Consider the following 27,873-nt stretch of genomic DNA (forward strand, 5'->3'; position numbering starts at 1 on the left):
ACTCAATACCCAAAAAACAAATAATTCAATCCTAAAATGGGCAGAAGACATGAACAGGCATTTTTCTGAAGAAGACAGCCAGATGGCCAACGGGCCCATGAAAAATGCCCAGCATGACTCATCATGGAGGAAATACACATCAAACCATAATGAGATCCCACCTCACACCTGTCAGAACGGCTAACGTCAACAACACAAGAAACAACAGGTGTTGGCCAGGATGTGCAGAGAAGGAAGCCCTTGTGCATGTTGGTGGGAATGCAAACTGGTGCAGCTGCCCTGGAAAACACTGTGGAGGTTCCTCAAAAGGTTAAAAATAGAACTACCCTACGACCCAGCAATTGTACTACTGGGTATTTACCCCAAAGTTATAAAATTACTAATTCAAAGGGATATTTGCACCCCGATGTCCACGGGGGCCGTGCCGGGAGGAGCCTCGACGTCCACGGACAGATGCTGGAGGAAGGAGATGTGGTCCCTGCGCACCCCGGGTGTCACTCGGCCGTCAGACGGGGGAGATCTCGCCATTTACACCGACGTGGGGGGAGCCGGAGGGCATGATGCAGGGGGGGGCGAGTCGGCCGGGGAGAGACATGATCACACGGCCTCCCTCATATGGGGAATTTAAGAAATAAAACAAAGGAGCAAAGGGGCAAAAAATAGAAGGAAAGAGAGGCAAATCGAGAAACACTCATAACTCTAGAGAACACACTGATGGTCACCAGAGGGGAGGCGGGTGGGGGGCCTGGGGGAAACAGGTGATGGGGACTAGGGGGTGCACTTGTGATGATGAGCACCGTGCGATTAAAAGATTAAAATAAAGACTTCTGAAAATTAAAAATTTAAATAAATAATAAAACTGAAAACTCAAGAGAGTACAGAATATGCACATCACTGGGGAACCGTGAGATAAACAGCGGAACAAGGACAGTGTCGGGCGCGGACTGTGGGAGTCACCCCACCAGAGTCTGCAGGTGGAGCAGGAGATCGGGGGGCTCCTCCGAGCCAACACACTTTTATTCAGTGAGGGGTTTGCCGCCACGTGTGGAGCATCTGCAGAGGCCAGAATTCACACCAAAATCACACAAGCAAATATGGAAAGAGGAGCCCAGGTTGTCCAGACACACCCAACCCTGAGCTGGTCGACCAACAGGAACTGTGCACCTCAGTGTTTCCACACACAAGCAACCAGGCATCACCGGACACACTCAGAGCCTTGGGGACGGTGGACAAACATCACACCGCAAATAACCCCTAAGGGTTGTCAGGAAATACACGCTGAGCAACAAGGAAAAGGAAGGCTGGTGCAGGCTCAGGCGAGGCTCAGCACCCCAGGGACAGATATAAAAGCCCCGACGCCCAGAGCACCTCACTCGCACACCTGTCACACACACCCCTGTCCTGCTCACCTCCCAGCACAAAACTCCAGCATGGCTGACACCTGCTGCTCCCGGACCTGCCTTATTGCCGCCTCCACCCTGTCGGTCTGTTCCAGCGACCTGAGCTGCGGCAGCCGCCTCTGCTCGCCCAGTGCTTGCACCAGCTCCTCCTGGCAGGTGGACGATTGCCAGGAGACCTGCTGTGAGCCCCCCTGCTGCGCCCCCGCCTCCTGCCTGACCCTCCTCTGCACCCCTGAGAGCTGCAGGTCCAGCCCCTGCCCATCGGCCTGCCCCGGCTCCTGCCAGCCCTCCTGCAGCAGCTGCTCCCCTTGCCAGGAGGGCTGCGGTGTGTCTGTCTGCTGCAAGCCCGTGTGCTGCACCCCCGTCTGCCGCAAGCCCGGGTGCTGCACCCCTGTCTGCTGCAAGCCCGTGTGCTGCACCCCTGTCTGCTGCAAGCCCATCTGCTGCACCTCTGTCTGCTGCAAGCCCGTGTGCTGTGAGGCCTCCCTCTGCTGCCAGCAGTCTAGCTGCCAGCCCTCCTGCAGTAGCTGCTCCCCCTGCCAGGAGGGCTGCTGTGTGTCTGTCTGCTGCAAGCCCGTGTGCTGCACCCCCCTCTGCTGCAAGCCTGTGTGCTGCACCCCTGTCTGCTGCAAGCCCGTGTGCTGCACCCCTGTCTGCTGCAAGCCTGTCTGCTGTGAGGCCTCCCCTTGCTCAGCCTCCCTCTGCTGCCAGCAGTCTAGCTGCCAGCCCTCCTGCTGTAGCTCCTCCCCCTGCCAGGAAGACAGCTGTGTGTCTGTCTGCTGCAAGCCCGTGTGCTGCACCCCCGTCTGCTGCAAACCCGTATGCTGCACTCCCGTCTGCTGCAAGCCCGTGTGCTGTGGGGCCTCCCCCTGCTGCCAGCAGTCTAGCTGCCAGCCGTCCTGCTGCAGCTCCTCCCCCTGCCAGGAAGACAGCTGTGTGTCTGTCTGCTGCAAGCCCGTTTGCTGCACCCCTGTCTGCTGCAAGCCTGTCTGCTGCCAGGCCTCCCCCTGCTGCCAGCCCAGCCCCTGCAGACCCTCCTCCTGCGTGTCCCTCCTCTGCCGCCCCATGTGCAGGCCCGCCTGCTGCGCCCCCCTCTCCCTCTGCCAGCCCAGCTGCCACCCCCAGGCCTCCAGCGTGTCCCTGCTGTGCCGTCCCGTGTGCTCCCGCTGATGGGATACGTGACCCTGGGGCGCCGGGCTTAGGCTCCACCCAGGGACCCTGGGCCTCCTGGCCACCCCCCAGCCCAGCCCTCACCTGTGCTAGGTGGCTGCCCCCACCCAAGATGGGGTCCCCCTGGGTGTCCACTCTCCTGACCTGACCTTCACCTCCTCCCTCCCAAGAATGCTGACCCGGCGGCTCCCCAGGGCTCCTGCTCCCGGGATGCACCTCCACCTGCCCTTGGTCACCTGCCTTCCCTCCCAGCTCCTCTGCTCAGTCACCTGACCTCGCCCTCTGACCTGTGGGCACCTCCCTGGCACCCCAATAAACTCACTTCACCCGCTGACCTGCTTCCTTTCATCTGACTCTCACGGGGGTGGGGTCCCGGGGTTTGGACCCAACAGTGGTCCCTTCCCGCGTGAACATTTTTGGGAGGATGGATGAGAGGTCCCCAAGGGCCAGGGCCCAGCTGCCCTGGGCGGGGCCACAGGGTGGGACTGCTGGGCCCCGAGTGGGTCCCCGGGGCTCCCAAGGTTGGCCACCTGCACATGGGGCGTGGCCTGGGGGGCTCAGCCTAGGCCCGTCTCCATGCACCGCCCCAGGTGGGCAAAGCGGTCCAGCCAAGCTAGCCTGGGGGCCCCAGGCAGCACAGCCCCTGGAGCCTGGGGTCCTCCTGGGGTCCCCCTAGGGTCCTCCTGCGTGCTCTGCTCATCCCGTGGAGAGGCGGTGGGCTGGGGGAGGCACTGCTCCAAGCCCCCAAAGGAAACGACTAAGTTGGAAGCACAATCTTCAGGGTGGGTGGCAGGAGCCCCAGGATCCCATCCTGGGCAGGACTCAAGACATCAGCTGGTAGGTCTGGACTCCGCCTGGGAGCAGAAGGGACACGGAGTCACGGGGCAGGGCCTCCTCCGGGAGCTGGGAACCCCATCAGGCCTGGACGTGCCTGGTGCTCTGGACAACGCTGCTCTGATGTCAGGATGGCACTGGTGTCACGGTTGACACTCGTTGACAAGAGCAGAGGCATCCCCCTATGTCGCCCGCCAGCATGCCCCCACCCCTGCCCTCACCCCAGGAACACTTGTCCTCAGTGGTTTGCACAAGTGACCTGTGACTCTCTGGGCTTTGCTGATTGTGCCTGGTGTGTGTCACTTCCGGAGGTCCCGTGGGGTGAAGTTCCCTGAGCCCACGTGTTATTCCTTTGATTTATTTGTGACAAACACCGCCGGCCTCACCCAGCCCTAGCCGTTCTCATGGGCTCGCACTACGGCAGGCACCCAAAGGACGGGGGTTTAAATTCACAGCTGCTCTCTGATGTCTGAGCTCCTCATCCCCTCCTCACCTCCTCTTTACTGGGAGATGAAGTGTTGGGAAAACACAGTAGAGAGAAGCCCATGTGGCCTGTAGCCAGGAGGCCATAAAGGCCACCCAGGAAAGGCTCCTCTGGGCACCCCTGACCTCCACCCTGACCCCACCCAGCCCCAGGCCACCACGTGCCACAGCACCTGCTTCATGGCCTCCAGCCTGGGTGTCCCAGGGCCACCTGCTTCCCCCGCCCTGCCTCTGGGCTACAAGAGCTCCTGGGCCCCCCAGGGGCTCAGGGCTCTGTTGGGGCAGCCCCTGTGCAGCCTGCCTGCTCCTGCAGCCCAGCTGGCTACTCCATGCGCTTTCCCTCGGGTCCTGCCTGCCTGACCTAGACTGTCCCCTAAAGGCCCCTGCCTCCTGCGGAGCCAACCTCCCCAAGCTCACCCTTGACTCAGGAGGAAGCCACCCAGCCAGCCATTCCCTTTCACAGCCAGTGAGTCTGTCACTGTGGACTCCTTCCAGGGCTGACCCACCCACATCTGCATCCCCCCCCAGAAAGTGCCCCAAAGCACCCCTGGATGCCCTGAAAGGTAGAGCCCAGGGACCCCTCTGGGCCAGACAGGCAACAGGCGACTCCCTCAGCCCCACATGACCCCTGGACCAGTCTAACCATGCAACTCGCTTCCTGCAGAATAACCGCCAACAAATATTTTAGAGTCTTACACCCTTTTTCTCTGTTTCCTGTGGTGGTTTCACTGACAAAGGGGACCCACAACTCATCTGGGAACATGGAGCTCAGGGGAGCGATGTGATCATTAGCCGGCACCCAAGGACCTCTGTGCTCCTCTGTGGGGCTTATATTGTCATCTTTGGAGGACCAGGAGCTCCTGCACATGATGCCTGCCATGGGCCATGTCTACTTCCAGTCGTTGCTCTGCTGTCTGGCCACCATCACAGTCTGAGACTTTGTTCCCAGGAAAACCCTGTGAGCACCAAATGGGCTGAGAACAAAGACCCCAACCCACTGTAAGTAGAAGCAGCTCCTCCTCACGCACAGATGAGGGCTGTCCCGACATCAGCACATGCCACAGTCCTGTTGGGAAGTAGGGACAGCAAAGACCGGCAGTTGGCTTGTCTGGTGCCCAGACAGTCTTCTAGGGACAGGTGGCATCCTACATTCACAGACACCAGAATGTCGTGTGCTCCAGCACCATGCCAGCTGCTGGGATGCAGAGGGTAGAGAAGAGGACACAGCCCCTGGGGCTCCCACCTACTGGGCTGGGTTGGCAGAGAGCAGCTGGGAAAGGATGACCGGAAACAGCAATAGTGGAGAAAGGCCAGAACAGTGTGAAAACATGGCCAGACCAGAGGGTGGGAGCAAATGTCACATGTCCAGATGTAGCCAGACGCAGCTTCCCACACACATGAGCAAATCTGAGAATGAAGTCCTGGTACTGCAGAGCAATGGGTCAAATGGTGGAGGCAAGAAAATCACATTGCCCACAGAAGATCTGGGTCCTCTTTACAGCAGCATAGATTCTCAGCATGGGGGTTACCTTTTTCTATCTTTGCCAACTTGATAAGAAATAATACCTTATGGTTGCTCCTTGTCCCTAGACACATAGAATCACAAAGGGTGATACACCGTTAGGGGTTTATTCAGAAACAGGGGGATGGGCATCTGAAGTCTCTCCAGTTTTGATCATTACAAACAATGCCACCATGAGGGTCCTCACTGCTTACCTGTGTGCACAGGTGTGTGTTTTCACCGTGCCTAAATTCCCAGAAGTGAGACTTCCAGGTCAGAGTTTGCTGATTTTAAATTCTGAGAGATATCAACAAATGTCCTCAAAAGGACTTTTAAAAGTTGTGTCTACTAAGAGTGATCAGAAAAGATGGGCAGTAGGGAACTCTAAGGGCCCACCCCATGCCCCCATAGAAACACTGAAAAAACTGGCAAAGAATCAAATGGTCAAGGGGTTACAACGACCAAGGAAATGCTCCACCAAGAACAAAGTGGTTGCAGCCTGGTGGACTGGGTGCCAGTGAGGGCCCTGGTTCTGGCAAGAGCAAGCCCCATTCTATGAGAAGTGTGGTTGTCTGAGCAGTGGCTCTGGAGTTGCCCACACCAAGGGCTTGGCTTAATTTCTCATAACTTCAAGGCAAAGAAGCAGCTACATGGAGAGAGTTTGTCAAATGAACCCACTGCTGCCTGGGGAAAAGGTATCAGTTGTGGCAAACAGAAGACACCCCAAAAAGCCAAGGACAGAAAGCTGGGGAATGAAATCTTTAGAGGAATAAAGTTTTCAGGCTTCCACAGGTGGCTGGGAGACCAGAAGACTCCACACACGCCTGCAAGGGGCCCATGCTCAGAAAGGAGCTGAGAAAGCCCTGGACACTCACCACTGGCTACATGTCCAGCTCTGACAGGCATCATGTGAAGGTGAAGGCACATCCGTCAACTGTCCAGCCCAGGGCTGTGGGCGTGGTCCCAACACACAAGCAGAGCCCAGCCGCCAAGACTGGGGGAAAAGTCTTGTTTGGTTCCAGGTGTTTAAGGAAGTTTCTGTCAAATCAGTATCTGACCACTAGGCTAATGGAACACTGAGCACACCTGACAAAGAGTGCAGTCATTACAATATAGTTTAGAAGGGTCACTGGACAAAAACACAATGACAGGTCACAGCAATCAGCAACAAAAACTATAGGGAAGGGGGAGAATCTGATATCCAGAATTATCACATGATAATACTCAAAATGTCCAGCTTTCAACAAAAAATATGAAGGATGCAAAGAAGGAAGAAAGGATGACTCGTTCACAGGTAAAAAAGCAATTAGCAGAAAATGCCTTTGAGAAAGCCTAGGGATTGAACTTTCTAGACAAAACTTTTATTTTTTAAAAGATTTTATTTATTTGACACACAGAAAGAAAAAGAGAGAGGGGGCACAAGCAAGGGGAGCGGGAGGGAGAGGGAGAAGCAGACTCCCTGCTGATCCTGAAACCCCCTTGGGGCTTGACTCCAGGACCTCGGGATCATGACTTGAGCTGAAGGCAGATGCTTCACCAACTGAGCCACCCAGGCGTCTCTAGACAAAGCTTTTATTATTTTAAAGATTTTATGTATTTATTCATGAGAGACACAGAGAGAGGGAGAGGGGCAGAGACATAAGCAGAGGGAGAAGTAGGCTTCCCACAAGGAGCCCGATATGGGACTAGATCCCAGATCCTGGGATCACGCCCTGAGCCGAAGGCAGACATTCAACCATTCAACCACTGAGCCACTCAGCCATCCCTAGACAAAACATTTAAGTAAACTCTCTTAATATACTCTAAGATTCAAAGAAAATCATGAACAAAAGAAATGAAGAGCATAATGTTCATGAAATTGAGAATATCAGTAAAGAGACAGAAGTATAAAAAAGGAACCAAACGGAAATTCTAGGGTTATTGAACCAATTGCAATCACTGAATTTACTAGAGGAGCTCAATAGCACATGTGAGCAGGCAAAAGAAAGAATTAGTAAATACGGAGACAGGACAGTTGAAATACTCTGGTTTGAGGAGTCGATGGGAAAAGGGACTAAGGATAAGTGAACAGAGGCTGTGAGACCCATGGGACACCATCAAGTAGACCAACATGCACTGACAGGAATCTCCTAAAGAGAGGGGAGAGAAGAGGGGCTGAAAAAAATGTTGAAGAAATAATGGCTAAAAAAACTTTTCGAATTAAAAAAGAATAGGAGTCTATACATCTAAGAAGCTCAGTGAACTCCAAAGAGGATAAACCCAGAGACAACCACACTAATACATGATAACCAAATTATACAAAGAGAGAATCTTAAAAGCGGTAAGAGGGAAGATTAGCAGCCAATTCCTCATCAGAAATGTGGGAGCAGGAGACAGTGGGACGGCGTGTGTAAAGTGCTGGAAGAAGGTCCACCAACCAAGAAGTCCATGCCCCACAAATGTGCATTTGCCAAGTGAAGCAAAGATTAAGACACATCCAGGTAAATGAAAGTTAAAAGGCTTCATTGCCCATGGACAGACTTGCCCTAGGAGAAATGATAATTTGGGCTGAAATAAAAGGACACTAAACAGTAACTTGGAGCCATAGGAGGAGATAAAGGACTCCAGTCAGAGTGTTGGTTTGGGTAGTTTCTGTGTTTCTAAGGATTTTTGCGGGACACCAAAGTCTTTGGTGTCCAGTTAGAACTCTCATATAACCTTTGTCACGTACGTAAGGTCAGTAGTGATGTCCCCATTTTTATTTAATTTGAGTCTTCTCTCTTTTTTTTCCTAGTCTAGATAAAAGTTTGTCCATTCTGTTGCTCTGTTCAAAGAACCAACTTTTGGTTTCACCGATTCTCTCTGTAGTAGTTCTAGTGTCTGTTTCATTAATCTGTGCTCTGTTTCCTTCCTCTCCCAGCTTTGGGTTTGGTCTGCTCTTCTTTTTCTAGTTCCTTAAGATGTAGGGTTAGGTTGTGGGTTTAAATATTTCTTCTTTTTAAATCAAGTGTTGACAACTATGAATCTGCCTCTGAGCACTGTTTTTGCTCCATCCCCTAAGTACTGACTCATTGCGTTGTCATCTGCTTTCATATCAAAGTATTTTCTAACTTCTCTTGTGAATTCTTCTTTGGCTCATTGGTTGTTTCACTGTGTGTTTAATTTCCAATTATTTGTGAGTTTTCCCATTGTTCTTCTGTTATTGGTTTCTTTCCATTTTGGTCAGAGAAGATACTTGGTACGATTTCAGCTTTTAAAATTTACTGAGATTTGTTTTGTGGCCTAACATAGAGTCTAATTTGGAAAATATTCTATGGGGACTTGAGAAGAACATGCATTCTGCTGTTGCTGAGTATTTTGTATACATGTTGGGTTTAGTTGGTTTATAGTGTTATTCAAAGCCTCTGTTTCATTGTTGATCTTTGATCGAGTTGTTCTATTATGTCATTTTTTTTATTCATGGAAAAGACATTGAAATCTCCAACTATTATCATAGAACTGAAATTATTTCTTTAATTCTGTAATTTGTGCCTTATATATTTGGAAGTCTGTTAGTAGGTGCATATGTGTTTATAATTGTCATCTCTTCTTGATATGTTGACCCTCTTATCAATACTTAATATCCTTTTTTTGTCTCTTACAACAAATTTGACTCAAAGACTATTTTGTCTGATTTTATTATAGCCATCCAGCTCTCGTTTGGTTATTATTTGCATGAAGTATCTTTTTCTATCTTTTCACTTTCAATCTATTTGTGTCTTTGAATCTCAAGTGAGTGAACTGACTCAAGAAGAAATAGGCAAACTGAATAGACATAAAACAAGGAATGAGATTACAATATAATCCAAAACCTCCCCCAAAAGCAAACCCCAGGACCAGATGGTTTCATGCTGGGTTTTGCTAAACATTTATAGAACAATTAACACTAAATGTTCTCAAATTCTTCCAAAAACGGAAGATGAGGGAACACTTCCTAAATCATTCTGTGAAGTCTGCATTATCCTGATATCAAAGCCAGGCAAAAGCAAACAAAAGAAAACTGCAGACCAATATTCCTTATAGATAAAGATTTTTAAGACTTCCCCCAAATACTATCAAACAAAATCTAGCAGTATGTTAAGAGAATTATACACCATGACCAAGTGGGTTTATCCCAATAATGCAAGAGTAATTCAACATATGGAAAACAATCAAACTAATACATCACATTAATAGAATAAAGTGTGTGTGGTGGGGGGTGGGGAACATGATGATCTCATCTGATGCAGAAAAAGCATCTGACAAAAGCCAACACCCTCTCATAATAAAACCATCAACAAACTATGAGAAGAGAACTTCCCTAGCATAATAGAGAGTAGATGAAAACCCCACAGGGAACATCAGCCTCCATAGTGTAGGACAGAAAGCCTTCCCCTAAGTCAGGAACAGGCAAAGATGCCCTCTTTCACCGCTTCTATTCAACATTGTGCTGCAAGCGCTAGCCAGAGCAATTTGGCAAGGAAAACAAACAAAAGATGTCCAAATTAGAAAGGACACACAGAAGTTACTACAAAGCTACAGTGATCAAAACAGTGGTACTGGCATAATGATAGACATAGAAGTCAGTGGAATAAAACTGAAAATGTAGAAATAAACCCATACTCATCTGGTCAATTGATTTTCAACAAGGGCGTCAAGATCATCTCGTGGGGGAAAGAATAGTCTCTTCAACAGAGGGTGCTGGGACAACTGGACATCCATGTGTGAAAGAATACAGTTGAACCCTACCTCACACCATTTACAAAAATCAACTCAAACATCAATCAAACACCTAAATATACATGCTGATGCTCTAAAACTCTTGGAAGGAAACATAGGGGAAAATCTGCATGACCTTGGATTCGGCAAAGGGATTGTTTTGGTTATGACACTAAACAAAAGGAAACAGGTGAGTTGGATTTCATCGAAAGTTAAAGTTCTGTGCTTCAAAGGATGCTATCGAGAGAGTGAAAGGCAACCCACAGAACGACAGAAAATATTTGCAAAGCATAATTTAATATCCAGAATACATGAAGTACTCCTGTAACTCAACAAAGCTACAGATAACCCAATTAAAAATGGGCAAAGCACTTTGACAGACATTCCTCCAAAGAAAATATTCAGACAGCCAACAAGCACTTGAAAGGAAGCCCAAGAGTATCAGTCGTCAGGGAAACGGAAGTCAAAACCGCAATAAGATGCCAGCGTCTTATTACGATGCCAATCGTAGCCAAGGGTGGCTACGATTTTTTTTTTTTAAACCAGAACAGAAGCAACGTCGGGGAGCATGTGGAAAGAACCTTGCCGTCGGAAATGCAAAACGGTGCAGCTGCTGTGGAAGGCAGCCTGGCAGGTCCTCGAACGTTAAACACAGAGTCACCATCTGATCCAGCAACTCCACTGCTAGGTAGACACCATGGCGAACTGAAAAGACGCGTTCGAACAAAACCGTGTACAATGTCCACGGCGGCGCTATTCACGACAGCCAAAAGGTGGAAACAACCCCGATGTCCGCTGACTGATGATGAACAACAGATAAATAAGATGTGGGGTGGCGTTTGCTGGGTTATTACTCGGCCGTGGCAGGAGTGAAGCACGGACACGCTGCAACCTGGACGAGCCTGGCAAACATCGCACTCCGTGAAAGAGGTCAGACACGGGGCCATGTACTGTGTGAGCCCTTCCAGGCGGAGTGTGTGGACGAGGCAGGTCCGTAGAGACAGGAAGCAGATTGGTGACTGACAGGGTTTCCTTCTGGACCCATGAGAACGTTTTAGAAATAGATGGTGGTCGTGGTTGTACAACATCATGACTTTGCTAAGTGCCACCGACTCGTACACTTTAAAAGGGACAAAATCACAAATTGTATCATTGTGGGCCCAATCTGTAAAGATCATGCCTGCTAGGGGTCTTTGGGAGTGGGGCCCCCACGCGCAGCAGTGCTACAAGTCCACAACGTCCTAAAGCTTTGCTGATCTTACAGATGTGACATTTTTTGTTTTAATTTGGGAACATTTGATTCTTAATGAGCTCAAGTATCTTTCCCTGTGTTTATTGGAAACTCGAGTGCTTTGAATTTTGTATGTGATTCTTTCATACCCTCTCCTGCTTCCGCGGGGAGGACTTTCTCACGTTCATACTAACCTTCTCCTCCATTCATGTTCCAAACAGATTCCCTTTGGGTTTTGAAATTAAGCAATGTTGGATTGTCCTGGATGGACTGTTCCCACGTCACTCTCACTCCACGCCCACCTCCTCCAGATTAAATCTCAGCCCACTTTCAGGCCCCAAACAGGGACCTGCCTCTGCCAGGACCACTGACCGACCACAGGCTCCGAGGAAGAGCGTTAGGCCCCAAGGATCAGTCCTTGAATCCGGTCCTCCCAATGACCTAGGGAGTGCAGGCCTCCCTGGGACATTCTGGCTCCTCCTTGGGGAGGGGGTGTCGGGCCCTGTCTGTGGGCATCCGCCTCCTCCTCACTGGCCTTGGCAGACACTGGGACCACAGAAGTTCACCAGCCGCCCAGGAGTGATCAGTCCCACGTCACCTGTGCCCTGAAATATGCACCTCTGTCCTCCTGCTCCACAACCCAGCTGCTTCCCATGAGGCCCTGCACACCCGGGCTGGGGCCACACGGGGCAGGTCACGTGAGCCCAAGGCTGGCACCTGGACCCCCAGCACATAACCTGCCAGGAGGGGGCCACAGTGTCAGCCACAGGGTGGGCCACAGGGAGGCTACACCTTCCCCACCGGGGCTCCCAGGGGAACTGGGCTCACGTCAGGGACAAGCAGCCCTGCCCAGCGGGGAGAAGGCTTACAAGCTGAGCGACATCGGGTCGTGACAACAGGCCTAATGATGGTCCTCACGGCCCAAAACACCAACAAGCCAGGGAGGCGTGGGGAGCGTCCCCTGGGACAACACAAACACCCCATGGGGTATAAAAGCCGCTGGCCCAGCACCTCGCACACTCACACCCACACGTGCACCCACACACTCACCCGCACCCACACCCCGCCCCAGCACCCACACCATGGCCGCCTCCACCCTGTCCGTCTGCTCCAGCGACCTGAGCTACAGCGGCCGCGTCTGCCTGCCTGGCTCCTGCGACTCCTGCCCCGACTCCTCCTGGCAGGTGGACGACTGTCCCGAGAGCTACTGCGAGCCTCCCTGCTGTGCCCCGGCCTCCTGCCTGACCCTCCTCTGCACCCCTGCGAGCTGCGGGTCCAGCCCCTGCCCACCAGCCTGCCCCGGCTCCTGCCAGCCCTCCTGCGGCAGCTGTTCCCCCTGCCAGGAGGGCTGTTGTGTGTCTGTCTGCTGCAAGCCCGTGTGCTGCACCCCCGTCTGCTGCAAGCCCGTCTGTTGCACCCCCATCTGCTGCAAGCCCGTGTGCTGTGAGGCCTCCCCCTGCTGCCAGCAGTCTAGCTGCCAGCCCTCCTGCTGCAGCTCCTCCCCCTGCCAGGAAGACAGCTGTGTGTCTGTCTGCTGCAAGCCCGTCTGCTGCACCCCTGTCTGCTGCACCCCCGTCTGCTGCAAGCCCATGTGCTGCACCCCTGTCTGCTGCACCCCGGTCTGCTGTGAGACCTCCCCCTGCTGCCAACAGTCTAGCTGCCAGCCCTCCTGCTGCAGCTCCTCCCCCTGCCAGGAAGACAGCTGTGTGTCTGTCTGCTGCAAGCCCATCTGCTGCACCCCTGTCTGCTGCACCCCCATCTGCTGCACCCCTGTCTGCTGCAAGCCCGTGTGCTGCACCCCTGTCTGCTGCAAACCCGTCTGCTGCCAGTCCTCCCCCTGCTGCCAGCCCAGCCCCTGCAGACCCTCCTCCTGCGTGTCCCTCCTCTGCCGCCCCGTGTGCAGGCCCGCCTGCTGTGCTCCCTCCTCCCCCTGCCAGCTCAGCTGCTGCCGCCAGGCCTCCAGCATGTCCCTGCTGTGCCACCCCGGGTGCTCCTGCCAGGCCTGCCACCGCCCCGCCTGCTGCTGAGCTGCCTGAACTGCCCCGGGAGCTGCCATCTCAGCTGCTGAGCCCCCCCATCCCCTCACCCCGGGACCCCCGGCCTTCAGTGGACATGCGGCTGCTGCCAACCGGGGACTTGAACAGGCCACCTGCCCCTCTCTGGGGAGATGACCCACAGCCCTCAGCGGAGGCGACCTGCGGCCCCAGGGCCCTCGTCTGCACGAGCCGTGGCTTGTAATCCGCGTGACGAAGGCCACTTGCTGTGATCAATAAAGCGTTTGTGTCGTGAAGTAGAGACGGGCGTGTGTCTGTCCCTCCTCCTCCAAGCCCGGAGAGCCCCCGGTTGGAGCCGTGGCTGCTGGGGGGGGCTGCAAACAGTGACGACCCAGTCTCATGTCCAAGCTCAAAGCCCCTGAGAGACAATGAGGTCTGAATGCGGATGTTGCCTGCATGCACCTGGCCCTTCCCCTCCCAGGACCTCCCCCACACACACACCCACACCCACCCACGGTGCGGAGCCCTCCCAGCCTGGGCCCGGGAGGTGAGCAGGGCCGCAGAAGGCCCGCACCCTGAGTGGCCTTCAGGCTCTGGCCCACCCGATCCCCTGCCCGTGCAGGTGAAGGGGGAGCTGCAGGAGCCTAACTGGCGGGACCCCGAGGCTCAGTACCCAGCACCGTGCTGACTCCCCTGGGGAGGGGTGCCCACACAGAGGAGCGGCCGCTTGCTGGGTGGGCACAAGGGCTGGCGCTCTAAGCCCCGCAAATCCCCGTAGGCCCCGAGAGGGGTGCAGAGTGGGTCAGGCATCATCCACTCTACTCAAGGCTTCGAGGCCTGATTAAGGAGATGGGGGCAAAAAGGTGCCTTGCGGACAAACCCTTGGGACAGCGGGGGAGGACGAGCCTGCAGTCTCAGGGGACCACAGCGCTGGGGGGCCAGGTGGGCACCAGGCAGACCAACCAGGCCGGCATCAGGTCCCCCTTATGTCTTGCACCAGGAACAGGGGGGAGAGGCCCCGGGGCAGAAGAGCAGAGGTGCGGCAGGCGGGAGAGGACGACATGCGCCCCCTCAGAGGCTGGCTCCCCTGGCCCCAGGCGGGCTCTACCCCGGGGGAGGACCCAGAGCCAAGGGGCCTTGAAAAGGAAAGGGGCTGGGCTCTTAAACCCCTCAGTTCACCTGAATTTATTCAAAACCTGTGCCCGTTACTTGTTCATTTGAATTTTAAGAAAACCAGACCATCTGCACAGATAAAGGCAGAGACCCGGGTGGATTCCGCACCAGAGGCAGGGGAGGCTCCGCCCCTCCCTGGACCGCAGAGCCAAAGGGCACGAGATTGACTCCCCAGGAAGTCAACCTCCAGCAACCCACAGCCCACAACGGCGCCAGCATAGTGCGTGGGAGGGTCGGCGGGGCCCTGCGGGAGGCACCCCTGCCCTGGGCTGGCGGCTCCACGCCCCGGACCACCTGACGGTTCCTGCAGGAGGCTCAGGTACCCTGCAAAGGCCTGGCCAGCCTGCCTGCGGCCAACGGCTCCTGGCCGGGGCGTCTACACGGTCAGCCGGACTGCTTCCAGATGGGGCGTCTACACGCCGAGCCTGGCTGCTGTCAGATGGGCTGTCTACACAGCCAGCCCGGCTCACAGAGGAGGCGTCTACATGGCCAGCACAGCTGCTCCCAGAGGGGGTGTCTACACGGTCTGCCCCACAGCTCCCAGACGGGGCGTCTACACGACCAGCCAGCCCCCCTTGCCCAAGGAGAGAATGCGACGGAGGTGTCGGCCTCCGGTCCCGTGTTCCACTGCAGCGACGCGGCTCAGCGCTCCGAGCCCCCCAGCCCCCACCCTCCGAGCCCCCACACCCCCACCCTCCGAGCCCCCATCCCCCCACCCTCCGAGCCCCCCACCCTCCGAGCCCCCCAGCCCCCACCCCGACCCCGGGGAGCCCCTCTGCGGGCGGCAGCCCGGTGCGCCCGGGAGCAGCGCGGTCCCCCCCATCAAGGACATCCCCGGGGCGGGGCCTGCGCGCTGCCTGTGGCGGCTCCGGGGGCGCCCGGGGGGAGGGACCCCGGCTGGGCACGCGGTGGGGCTCACGGACCGGGAGGAGGGAGCCCCGGCAGGCGCCCCGACCCGACCGTCACATGCTCGCGACCCGAGGCCTGGGGGTGCCGGGCGATCCCAGAACCGTGGGTGCGCAGTTCCGGCGCGGTCAGGACCCCGCGGGCGCTCCCCGGGGACCACGTCCTGGTTCAGGCGCCCCCCACCCCGCCCCCCCCTCCCCGCTGTCCCCGCTCCCCTGGCGCTGCCCTGCCCTCGTGTGTCCCCGGCGGCCCCGCGCCCCCACCCGGGGAGTCAGCCCGGGGGTGTCCGCGGTCCCCCGCAGGGGGCGCAGGCGCGTCGGGGCAGGGCCGGTTGGCGGGCCGGGGGTCCCCACCCCGAGCCGCGCGGGCCCCAGGCGGGAGCGCGGAGGGTGGGCGTCGAGGGGCCACGGGGACGCACGCACCGGCGCTGCGGGAGCCCCGGCCCCGGCGGACGCTCAGGTCCCGGCGGCCGCGCTCTGGGGGGCCCGGTCCTTGCCGAGCGCCGCACACCTGTCCCCTGTCCCCCCGGGCGCAGCGCCGCCCCCGCACGGGGCTCCCTGCTGCGTCTCCCTGCACCCTGCTCGGTGCTCCCTGCACCCTGCTCGGGGTCCCTGCTCCCTGCGCAGGGCTCCCTGCTCGGGGCTCCCTGCTGGGTACTCCCTGCACCCTGCTCAGTGCTCCATGATTCCTGCTTCATGCTCTCTGCACGGTGCTCCCTGAGTGGGGCTCCCTGCTTGATGCTCTCTGCTCCCTGAGTGGTGCTCCCTCTTCATGCTCCTTCCTCGGTGCTCCCTGCTCCCTGCTCCCTGCACCCTGCTTGGTGTTCCCTGGTCAGTGCTCTGTGCTCCACCACCCGCCCCCATGCTCCCTGCTCTGCTCCACCACCCGTTCTGTGCTCCCCGCTCCGTGCTCCCCGCTCTGTGCTCCAAGCCCGCGGTGCGGCATCCCGTTTCCCACGGCCTCCTCTTTTGCACCCCCCCATCTCCTTCTTGTGAATCCCTGGATGACGCGGGCCCACCCGGCCCACCTCCCAGTGCATCAGCCTCAGGTCACCGGTCTGCGGAGCCGCCTTGCCTGCAGGGCTGTATTGACCCATCCTGGGGACAGGGACGCGAGTGACTCCGAGGGGAAGTTACCTTCAGAGCCCTGTCCCCCACGGGCAAAGGAGGAGCTGTGCTCTTCCCTGGAGCATACACGTCTCAGTTTTCGACCAGGTTGGCTCTGAATGTTAGTGGCTGAGCGGGGACCTTTCTACCTAAAAGGCAGGTGGGAAGGTTGGAGACGCGCCTTCAGTCCCTCCCAGCAGAGCAAGAACAAACCTCGGTGGTTCGAGGGACAAAGTGGGACCAAAGGAAGTTCCAGGGGCACCTCTCAGGCTGAGCAGGAGGCCCACTCGCCCACTCGCCACCTGGGCACGGCCACCTGGTAAACGGGGTGCCTCGGCAGAGGGAGTGCTCCTGGATCCTGGGGAGCCACCCGGAGAAAGCTAAAGGAGACACGCCGCACACACTCGGGGGCTTCGCACACGCTCCGGGATTTATTAGACTCTTGTGGGGGCGGCTGCAGAGCCTGGGCACTCGCACCAGCCAGCTGGGTGCTGTGTGGGTGATCCAGGCCTGGGCCGGGGGACCCAGTGGGTGACCCGTTCCACCTGGTTAGTGGGGATCAAGTGGCTTTGCTGGAAGATGATCCAGTTGGGTCCAGAAGGTCTGAGGCAGGTGATGCCTGGGCTGCCTGGTAGGAGCTCAGAGCAGCTACTTCTGATTGCAGAGAGGAGGGGTCCTAGGAGGCCACAGCTCAGCAGCAATTCGGGGTGCCACACGGGCCAGGGGTGCAGACCAGGGTGGGGCACGAGGGCTGGCAGCAGCCAGAGGACTGGCAGGAGGAGGCCACATACGCGATGGGCTTGCAGCTCACAGGCAGGCACACGGCGGGCTTGCAGCTCACTGGAAAGCACACAACGGGCCTGCAGCTCACGGGCACACAGCTGGACACCTGGCAGGAGCTGGGTACGCAGCTGGACACCTGGCAGGGGCTGAGCACACAGCTGGACACCTGGCAGGGGCTGGGCACACAGCTGGACACCTGGCAGGAGCTGGGCACGCAGCTGGACACCTGGCAGGGGCTGGGAACACAGCTGGACACCTGGCAGGGGCTGGACACGCAGAAGGTCGCCTGGCAGGGGCTGGGCACACAGCTGGACACCTGGCAGGAGCTGGGCACGCAGCTGGATACCTGGCAGGGTCTGAGCACGCAGCTGGACACCTGGCAGGGGCTGACCACACAGGTGGACACCTGGCAGGAGCTGGGCACACAGCAGGCTGGCTGGCAGCCCTCGGAGCAGCTGGTGTGGCACATGGTGGAGTGGGGCTGGAGTGGAGTCGGGGACGAGGACAGGCTGGTCTGGACGCTCCTACCTGGTGGCCTTTATACCCAGCTGTGGCGTCCCTTCCTCCAGTCGCATGATGGTTTTCCTCCTCCTCCTCGGCGTCTCTCCCTGGAGTTCCTGGTGCGAGTGACTCAGTTCAGGAAACCCCGTGTAAGCTGCAGGCTCGCCGTGACCCAGCGGCCCCGGGAGTTCTGGATTCAGAGCCCGGGTAGGATGGTGAGGGACCATCAGCTGGGGACAGGGGACCCCACATCAGGATGTTGGGGGGCCTCCCCAAGCTGATACACTGTCCTCCGTCCACACAAGCACCTTCCCGCTCGCCAGACCGGGATCAATTCAGAAACTTCGTGATCCAGAATCTTCCCGACGGACCAGAGCCAAGCGGCAGGGCTCCTCGTGGCCGGCGGCCGTGGCCACATCACACACGTCACACATTCCCAGCCCTGCGCCGGGCACCGTGCGGACCCTTGCACGTGGATCTGCTCATCCCTGATTAGTTACCGATCCCTGTCACCATCCAAGGGGTGGGGGGGACCCCACTTACACGGAGGTGCAGTCAGAGTCCCTGACGTGTGGGCCTCCTCACCACTGGGTGAAGCAGCAGGAGTCTGAAGCTGCTCGGTTGCACCCTGGAGTCCGTGGCCTCGACCTCAGTGCCAGATTATGCGGGACTTCAGGGGTTTTCTGAGACTCTTGGATTGATAAATTAGAATTTAAATAAAAACAATTGGGGGGGGGGAGTCCTGGGTGGCTCAGTTAGTTAAAGATCTGAACCTTGATCTCAGCTCAGGTCTTGACCTCAGGGTGGTGAGCTCAAGCCCCACGTTGGGATCCACGCTGGGCATGGAGCCTACCTGAAAAACCATTGGGGACTTTGGTCCACTATTTATGTCTCAATATCATTCTCTGCTCCTCCTTGGGTTGGGATCGCTCGTTGTTAGACTTCCTGATACGGTCCCCTAGTCACTCTTCGTGTGTCTTAATTCTGTTCTCTCAGCATCGCCTCCACCCGGGGGGTGCCTCAAACCACCCACCAGGGCCTTCACTCCTCTCTACCTGCTGAACCTGTTTTTCTTTCTGGGACTTGGCCTGCTCTGGAATCATTTCACGCATTAACTTTCACGCACTCATTCATTCCTCGCCCCGCAAGGCTCACGGGGCCAGGACGTCTCTGTGGCCGGCACACAATACATATGTGTCGCACGAACAAACCAGCTGTTGTATAGGTTACTAGGAGGCAGAAGGGGTCACCTCTCCATAAAAGGAGGAGAGTAACTATTTCAGGCTGGCAGTGGCGTGCTCTCTATAAGCACCCCACATTACAGAGCAAGCCCCAGACAACACGGAAGCAAACGAGCATGACTGTTTCCAATAAAACTTTATTTACAAAACAAGCAGAGGCCCGATTTGTCCCACAGACTTCCCTGCTTCCCAGCATAGGGATCCCCACTTTAATGTTCTCTGTGCAGAAAAGCTCAAAATGCATCACTGCCCCAAAGTGCCCCCAGATGGCATGAGGCAAGAAGGGATGAAGGATGCAGTCCGGAGTGGAGCCAGTGGTGCTGTGTGCACAGTGCTGGCCTGGAGAGATCACCCCAACCCCACGCAAAGTCAAACCAGAACAACCTGTTTACAGAAGAAGAAATTGGCCTCTACATTAAACATATTTATGGTGGAGCCTGACACAGGAGAGCACACCCGCGACAGGAGGCGGGGGGAAGCGTGCTGGAAACAACTGAGGAAGTCAACAGGCAGTCATGCCCCAGGACGCTCCAGCCCGGGTATAAAGGCCACCCCGGGAGCACCCTCCAGACACTTCCACCCTCCTCCCCGACACCAGCCCAGCTCCACGCCAACATGTGCCACACCAGCTGCTCCCCAGGCTGCCAGGCTTCCTGCTTCACCTCCAGCCCCTGCCAGGCGTCCTGCTACGTGCCCGTGAGCTGCCGGCCCTCCGTGTCCGTGCCTGTGAGCTGCCAGCCTGCCGTGTCCGTGCCTGTGAGCTACCGGCCCTCCGTGTATGTCGTCCCCTCCTCCCAGTCCTCCGTGTGCCTGCCCGTGAGCTGCAAGCCTTTGGTGTTTGTGGCCTCCTCCTGCCAGTCCTCTGGGTCCTGCCAGCCCTCCCGCCCCACCCTGGTCTGCAGGCCCGTCTCCTGTAGCACTTCGACCTGCTTCTGACCATGAGCCTCCTGCCCAGCCACTCCCAGGGCACGGGGGCCACACCTGTGCCCTTCCTGGAACGAGCCTTCGGTGGGTCTCCAGGTTCTGCACGGGGCAGATGAAGAACATGCCCAGCAGACTCTCTGAAGCCAGTGGCAAGGATGGAGCAGGATGATCTGGATCCTTCTGTGACCCTGGGAAGCGTGCCCCCCACCCCTGGGAAGCCCTGGTTTTCCAGGGTCCTCTGACTCCAGCAGGGAACCAACCCTGTGTGAGCCAAATAAATCGTGCCTTCCTGATGCAGCTTGTCCCTCTGGTTTACTCTCACATATTTTGAAGTTCTTATCTCGAAGACATATACAAGCATAAGTACAATAGCCCCTCCTCAAAGAGCCCTTTCTCCAGCAGCTCTGCTGGGGGTGGGGGTCCTTGGAGGGTGCAGGGGGAAGGGGTCATCCCCACATCCAGCACCCGAGACTCACTTTATAGATGGGAAGGGCAGAGGAAGAGCTACGCCCACTCAACAGGGGCCGGGAATCAGAGCGCTGCAAAAGGCGGGGGGTAGGGGAAGCTCACACAAACCCTCCCCAACTACAAAGCAGAGTCTGGCCCGTTTTGCAGGGAGAAGCACTAGGAAGTGAGAAAGCCTCACCCTCCACGACCCAGGCACATAGGCCTGCTCAAGACTGACCCTGGACCAGGACAACAGAGCCCTCCTGGTCCCAACTCAGCCTGGCTGGTAGAGCTGCAGAAGGAGGAGAAGTCATTGGAGGGAGAGGCAGGCATGTGTAGAGGTCCCCTCCACGTGCCAGACACACGAGGGCAGGAGAAAACTTAGGGCAGAGCAAGAACACCGCCTCCAGCCCTTGCCCTAAGCACATGGCCCTGGAAGCCCACCACAAAGGAATCCAGACTCTTAGGTACCTTGAAGGTCATCACATAACAATAAAACACACAGCCAAAGAGGGGATTAGAAAAATCAGAAGGCAGGTCCAAAGAAAGTATCCAGAATGCAGTAAAAAGAGTCAAAGTGGCAAATATGTAAGAGGTGTAAATATTTATGGAGGACATGTGGTAAATGTATAGGTAAAAGCATGAGAATGACAAATATTAAATTTAGGATGATAGTTACCTGTGGGATGGAGTGACACATTCCATCGTGTGGGGCAAAGAAGGCTTCTATTAATTAATTAATTAATTAATTGTGATTAATACGCAAATTGTGTTTTCACACATGTGTGGGGATGCTTCCCCATACCTCCAACAGTGGTCTGGGACACTACATGGTGTCCTAAAATTCAACTCAGTTCTGACACTATCTACTTGGAGACAGCATCAGATCCCACAGGTTAATTGCTCAGTCCTAGAAGACTGACCCCACACCCCACTTCAGATGCCACCTGCAAGCTTAGCTTGTCACCTACATTTCTGACCAACCGGCTCTGGATCAGAGGTCCCTAAGTTCAACTGATATGTTACAGTGCCTCACAGAACTCAGAGAAGCTTTTGCTCACTAGATTTCCACTCTATTATAAAAGGATACATAAAAAATTTTTAAAAAATTAAAAAAAAAAGGGATCCCTGGGTGGTGCAGCAGTTTAGTGCCTGCCTTTGGCCCAGGGCGCGATCCTGGAGACCCAGAATCGAATCCCACGTCGGGCTCCTGGTGCATGGAGCCCACTTCTCCCTCTGCCTGTGTCTCTGCCTCTCTCTTTCTCTCTGTGTGACTATCATAAATAAATAAAAAATTAAAAAAAATTAAAAAAAAAATAAAAGGATACAGCTCATAAGCAGCCAGAGGGAAGAGATGCAGAGAGCAAGGCATGAGGAGAGGGTGCAGAGCTTCCATGAGTCTCCAGGCTCAGAATATCACAATATGTAAAAGGACAGTGTGTAAAACACAGACTAAATATATGAACAGATAGGGAATTTTGGAAGAGACATGGAAATTGTAAGAAAGACCCAAACAATAATATAAAATTCAAAATACAGTGTCAAAAATTAATTCCTACAACGAGCTCATGAGTATACTTCACACAGCTAAGAGTGGAATCATTCAATTTGAAGATAATAGAAATTTCCCATATTAAAACACAAAGTGGGCCATATGGCTGGTTCAGTCAGTGGAGCATGCAACTCTTGATTTCAGGGCTGTAAGTTCTAGTCCCACATTGAGTGGAGAGATTATTTAAAAACAATCGTAAAATCTTCAAAACACACACACACAAAGAGAAAGTGGGAGGAAAAACAAGAACAGAACATCAAAGAGCTCTAGGAAGATATCAAATCATCACTAATGTATGTAATTAAAGTCCCAGAGAAACAGGAGAGAGAAAATAAGGCAGAAGAAATATTTGAAGAGATAAGAGCTGAGAAAGTGTCTAAATATAGTGAAATACATAAAACCACAGATCCAAAAAGCTCATAATACCTCAAGTAGTATAAATATATCCCCAACCCCTATAAAACATAATGACCTGGATACATCATTAAAAGTGTGACTATACAGGGACACCCGGGTGGCTCAGTGGCTGAGCGTCTGTCTTCGGCTCAGGGCATGATCCCAGTGTCCTGGGATCGAGTTCCACATCGGGCTCCCCGGAGGGAGCCTGCTTCTCCCTCGGCCTGTGTCTCTGCCTCTCTCTGTGTCTCTCATGAATAAATAAATAAAATCTTTTAAAAAATGAAAGTGTGGCTATACAGAAAAATCTACACATTCAATGCAAATACCGTCAACATTTTTCACAGAGTTGGAACAAATAATTCTAAGATTTGTATGGAACCAGAAAAGACCACAAATAGCCAAAGGAATGTTGAAAAAGAAAACCAAAGCTGGTGTCATCACAATGCCTGACCTCAAGCTGTATTACAAAGCTGTGACCATCAGTGTGGTACTGGCACAAAAACAGACACACAGATCAGTGGAACAGAATAGAGAACCCAGAAATGGGCCCTCAACACTATGGCCAACTCAACTTCGACAAAGCAGGAAAGACTATCCACTGGGAAAAAGACAGCCTCTTCAGTAAATGGCATTCGGAAAATTAGAGGCCACATGCATGAGAATGAAATGGGACCACTTTCTCACAACTTGCACAAAAATAAACTCAAAATGGATGAAAGGCCTAAATGTGAGACAGGAATCCATCAAAATCCTAGAGGAGAACACAAGCAGCAACCTCTTTGACCTCAGCCACTCCCTGACCCAGGCAAGGGAAACAAAAGTAAAAATGAACTATTGGGACTTCATCAGGATGAAAAGCTTCTTCACAGCAAAGGAAATAGTCAACAAAACTAAAAGACAACCTACAGGATGGGAGAAGATATTTGCAAATGACAGACACTAGCCCCTAGATAAAGGGCTAGTATCCAAGATCTATAAAGAACTTCTCAAACTCAACACCCAAGAAACAAACAATCCAGTCAAGAAATGGGCGGAAGGCATGAACAGACAACTCTCCAGAGGAGACTTACACGTGGCCACAGACACATGGAAAGGTGCTCAACATCACTTGATATCAAGGAAATGCACATCAAAACCACAATGAGATCCCACCTCACACCTATCAGAATGCCTACAATTAACAAGACAGGAAACAGCACATGTTGGAGAGGATGCGGAGAAAGGGGAGCCTCTCACCTGCTGGCGGGAATGCAGGCTGGTGCAGCCACTGTGGAAAAACAGTATGGAGGGTCCTCAAAAAGTTAAAAATAGAGCTACCCTATATGATCCCACACTTGCACTACTGGGGATTTACTCAAAAGATACAGATGTAGTGATTCAGAGGGGCACCTGCACCCCAGTGTTCACAGCAGCTGTGTCCACAGGGGCCACACTGTGGGAGGAGCCTCGACGTCCATGGACAGATGATGGAGGAAGAAGACGTGGTCTATGCACACACCGGGTGTCACTCGGCCGTCAGAAAGGATGAATAATTGCCATTTGCTTTGATATGGATGCAACTGGAGGGTATTATGCTGCGTGAAGTAAGTCAATCAGAGAAAAACAATCATCATATGGTCTCACTCAAATGTGGAATGTAAGAAATAACCAAATAGATTATAAGGGAAAGGATGGGAACTGAGCAGGGGAAATTAGAGAGGGAGACAAACCATGAGAGATCCCTAACTCTAGGAAACAAAGGGTTGCAGAAGGGGAGGAGGGGGGATGGGGTGACTGGGTGATGGACACTGAGGAGGGTACTTGATGGGATGAGCACTGGGTGTTATATGCTGGCAAATTGAATTCAAATGAAATATTTTAAAAAAAAATAAATGAAGTTGGAATGACTATACTAATATAAAATGTATATTTCAGAATAAGACATGGTACCAAGGATAAAGAGGAATATTACATAATAATAAAGAGGTTGATTCACCATGAAAACATTAAGAATCCTAAATGTGTAAGAACCTAACAACAACATTTCAAAACACTTGAAACAAACAAAAAAAAAACTGAAAGAACTGCAGGGAAAAATGGACAAATCCACATGTTTTGTTATCATGGGACTTGAGCTTCTCAGCAGTGAGTCGAACGTGTACACAGAAAATCAATAAGGATGTAAAGGGCCCAACAGTACCGCCAACCAACTTGGCCTAGTTAATATTTATCAAACATCACCCAGCGACTGATGAATACACATCGTTTTCAAGTGCTTATGGAATATATACCAAAAAGACCATGTTATCCACCATAAAAATAAACTTCAGCAAATTTAAAGGAATTGAAATAATACAATATATTCTCTGACTACAGTGAAATTAGACACTAATAACAAAAGGATAGCTGGCAACCTCCCACGTCATTTGGAAATTAACCAACCCACTTCTAAATAATCCATGGTTCAAAAAAAAAAAAGAATTTTCCCCAAAACTGATCTATAGTTCCAACACAATCCCAATCAGAATCTCAATATGAATTTTTAAAGATATTGATAAGCTTACTCTGATGCCTATATGGAGAGACAAAGAAACTAGGACTGCCTGAAACAATTTGCGTAAGAAGAAGGAGCAAAGTTGGAAAACAAACAGTAGGTGATTTGGGGAGTCCCCCTAGAGCTACATTGATCAAGGCAAGGTGGCATCAGGACGCACCCCTAGCCCGCAGCCCGGCTATCCCACTCCTGGACAGTTACTCAGGGGGAATAAAAACATATGCCTACAAAGAAACCTGCGCGTGAGCGTCATAGTGGTTCACTCGTACTAGCCAGAAACTCGAGGCAAACCTCACGGCCACCACCACCCAGGGGGTGGCCGACACTACTCAGCAAATCAGAAGAACACGCTACTGACGAAGGCAACGACGTGAATGAGCCCCAGAGGGGCTGTTCCAAGTGACAGGAGCCAAAGAAGCACGGAAGGCTTCGTGCCATGGGTTCCATTTATATGGTGTTCTAGAAGAAGCACACGTAGAGTGACCAGATCGGTGGTTTCCAGATGCTGGGCGGGTCGTGAGGGCATTTGGGGCGGGGGGGGGCGTGAAGTCCTGTGTCACCATCGTGGTGCGGGTGTGATGTAAACCATACACATTTATACAAGTTCTTTGCAAGTACATGTAAAAAGACTAAATTTTACTATATGTAAGTCGCACCTCAACACACCTGACTTTAAAAAGAGAGAATCAGGGCTAAGTGGCACCCTGGGTGGCTCAGTCAGTTAAGTGACCTACTCCCTGGGTTCAGCTCAAGTCATGATCTCAAGGTTGTGGGATTGAGCCCCCGCAACGGGCTCTGAGCTTAGCCAGAAGTCTGCTTGGGGTTCTCTCTCTCCCCCTGCTCCTCCCTGCACTTGTTCTCCCTCTCTCCTCTCTCTTTCTCTGTCTCAAATAAATCTTTAAAAGATAGAGCATCAATAAATGAATGAAATATTTAAAAAAAAAAAAAAAGAGGCAGCTCAGGTGGCTCAGCAGTTTGGCACCTGCCTTCGGCCCAAGGCCTGGTCCTGGGGTCCCGGGATCGAGTCCCACGTGGAGCTCCCGGCATGGAGCCTGCTTCTCCCTCTGCCTGTGTCTCTGCCTCTCTCTCCCTCTCTCAATCTCTCTATGTCTCTCATGAATAAATTAATGAAATCTTTAAAAAAAAAGAGAGAGAGAGAGAGCATCAATACTAAGCTTTATCAAGGATGAGGCCCTGGAACCCCTGCCTCCTGGTGGAAGTGTAACTTGGTGGAATCGTGCTACACACCTTACCTTAAAAGGATTTATGTTGGGTATTGTCTAGTAGGTTGAAAATGTGCATGTCCTAAAAACCCGCAACTCAGCTCCTAAACACGTGTCTGATACAAATGTGTTCATACATTGTCACAAAGTGCACACGCGCAGGTGAGCGTAACGTCTGCGTGGGCCCCGCCATGAGCAGGAGCCAGCCCAGAGGTCTGTGGACCGCAGGCTGGGTACCGTGTGGCGCATCCCTACCGTGGGCACAGGGGGAGTAAAAATGCCTAAAATACGTGTGGGGGGGGGACCTGCATCCCCACCTAACATGGAGAGGAGGAGGCACGGAGCCCGACATGCTGCACGACTCCATCTCCCTGGGTCTCAGAAACAAGGCTGTGCCGTAGAAGCCAGGACGCGGCCTGGTCGAGGAGGTGATCAGAGAAGCTCCGAGGGGCCACGGATGGGGTCCACGCCATGGCCGCCCTGGGGGCCTTCGTTGGCCAGGGTCATAGGTCATTCGCTGACGGAGCGAGGGCGGGTGGAGGCCTCCGATTAGGGTGTCCACGGAATTTGTCATCAGTTTTGAGCGAAAGGGGCATTGTTCACAATGGCGCAGGGCCCATCGGCCCCCTCATTCCAAGGGGATTGCGCCTGAGCCCCTCATCTGGAATCTGGAGCCAAGGGCTGAGCTTCGGGCTCGGGGACGTGGCCGGCCTTGCTGGATGGCTCCTGAGGACATGGATGAGGAGACCAGCACATGTCCAGGATGTCCCAGAGGCCAGAGGGGGACCCCACTCTCCTCGTCCCCGCCCCCTGCTCCAGAATCCACCCTGTGCCAGGATCGCCCACCCACTGGGGGCGCAGCTCGACCTGGCTTCAAATCCCCGCCACTGCCCGGCCTGGGACCGGCTCTTGGCACAAACAGGGACAGTGATTTCTTCCCCAGAGATTCACAGTGAAGTTTTATCAAGATCCTATGTGGAAGACCCTCCACCTTTGTGGTTCGGGCAGGTGGGACCCGCGGGGCTGAACCTCCTTGGCGGGTTACCTGCTGTCTGGGGTGAGACCTGGTTGCCCTTCCCGGGGCTGCAGGGCCTTGGCCCCACCTATCCCATCCTGGGCCAGGCCCGGGTGGCCCCCCATGGGCAGGGGTGAGGGCACGTCCAGCCACGTCCTCCCATCTTCCCGCGGCCAGGCCCCACACCAGCGGGCAGGATGCCTGGCCACCCCAGCAGGAAGAGGCCCAGAAGGGGGAGCTGATGGACCCAGCATGGACAGGCCACGGGGTGCAAGCGTCAGCACCCAGCAGGGACACCCAGCGAGCCGGCAGGCTGTGTGTTGGGGGGACGACCCGGGGGCACCCGTCTGTCCACCCCACGCCAACAGGCCACCGGCCAACATGCCCACAGGGCCCATCCGGCACCGCGTGGCCTGAGCCCTTCCAGGCTGAGGCTGTGCCCTGGGCCGGGGTCACCCTGTGGGGCTGTTTCCCGGAGCCCCCAGCACAGGAAGGGACATAAGCAAAAATAGCACAAGCAGAGGGTGTGTCTGTCACCAGGACACCAGCAACCAGGGGAGGCGGCCTGCAGACCCGCCCAGCCACACCCTGTCACACCCCGGCCACACCCCCAGGCCCAGGTCCCCCCACCCCAACCCCAGCCCACCTGCGCCCAGCACCCGCCACCATGTGCCACCCCAGCTGCTCTGGATGCTGCCACCTCCCGAGCGGGGGCGCCCTCTGCTGCGTCCCCTGCGTGCT

The 27,873-nt window shown here is 54.5% G+C and overlaps 5 protein-coding genes across 5 annotated transcripts in view; 3 read left to right on the forward strand and 2 right to left on the reverse strand.

The window, feature by feature from the left end:
* The window catches only part of TSPEAR (thrombospondin type laminin G domain and EAR repeats), a 164,767-nt gene that overhangs the window by 86,779 nt on the left and 50,115 nt on the right, over positions 1-27,873 (reverse strand). The gene's annotated exons all lie outside the window — the stretch shown is intronic.
* Positions 1,357-2,904, forward strand: LOC129502113 (keratin-associated protein 10-8-like). The gene has a single exon (XM_055313553.1). The coding sequence runs from the start codon at positions 1,431-1,433 to the stop codon at positions 2,568-2,570; it is 1,140 nt and encodes a 379-aa protein (XP_055169528.1). The 5' UTR covers positions 1,357-1,430; the 3' UTR covers positions 2,571-2,904.
* On the forward strand, positions 12,177-13,630 carry LOC129502117 (keratin-associated protein 10-7-like). The gene has a single exon (XM_055313557.1). It carries the CDS (start codon positions 12,418-12,420, stop codon positions 13,360-13,362), a length of 945 nt encoding a protein of 314 aa, XP_055169532.1. The 5' UTR covers positions 12,177-12,417; the 3' UTR covers positions 13,363-13,630.
* LOC129502125 (keratin-associated protein 12-1-like) lies at positions 16,922-18,028 on the reverse strand. The gene has a single exon (XM_055313565.1). The coding sequence runs from the start codon at positions 17,764-17,766 to the stop codon at positions 17,206-17,208; it is 561 nt and encodes a 186-aa protein (XP_055169540.1). The 5' UTR covers positions 17,767-18,028; the 3' UTR covers positions 16,922-17,205.
* LOC129502127 (keratin-associated protein 12-1-like) lies at positions 19,596-20,256 on the forward strand. The gene has a single exon (XM_055313567.1). It carries the CDS (start codon positions 19,655-19,657, stop codon positions 19,973-19,975), a length of 321 nt encoding a protein of 106 aa, XP_055169542.1. The 5' UTR covers positions 19,596-19,654; the 3' UTR covers positions 19,976-20,256.

The sequence above is a fragment of the Nyctereutes procyonoides genome, unplaced genomic scaffold (genome assembly GCF_905146905.1).
Source record: "Nyctereutes procyonoides isolate TBG_1078 unplaced genomic scaffold, NYPRO_anot_genome, whole genome shotgun sequence".
Classification (NCBI taxonomy): Eukaryota; Metazoa; Chordata; class Mammalia; order Carnivora; family Canidae; genus Nyctereutes; species Nyctereutes procyonoides.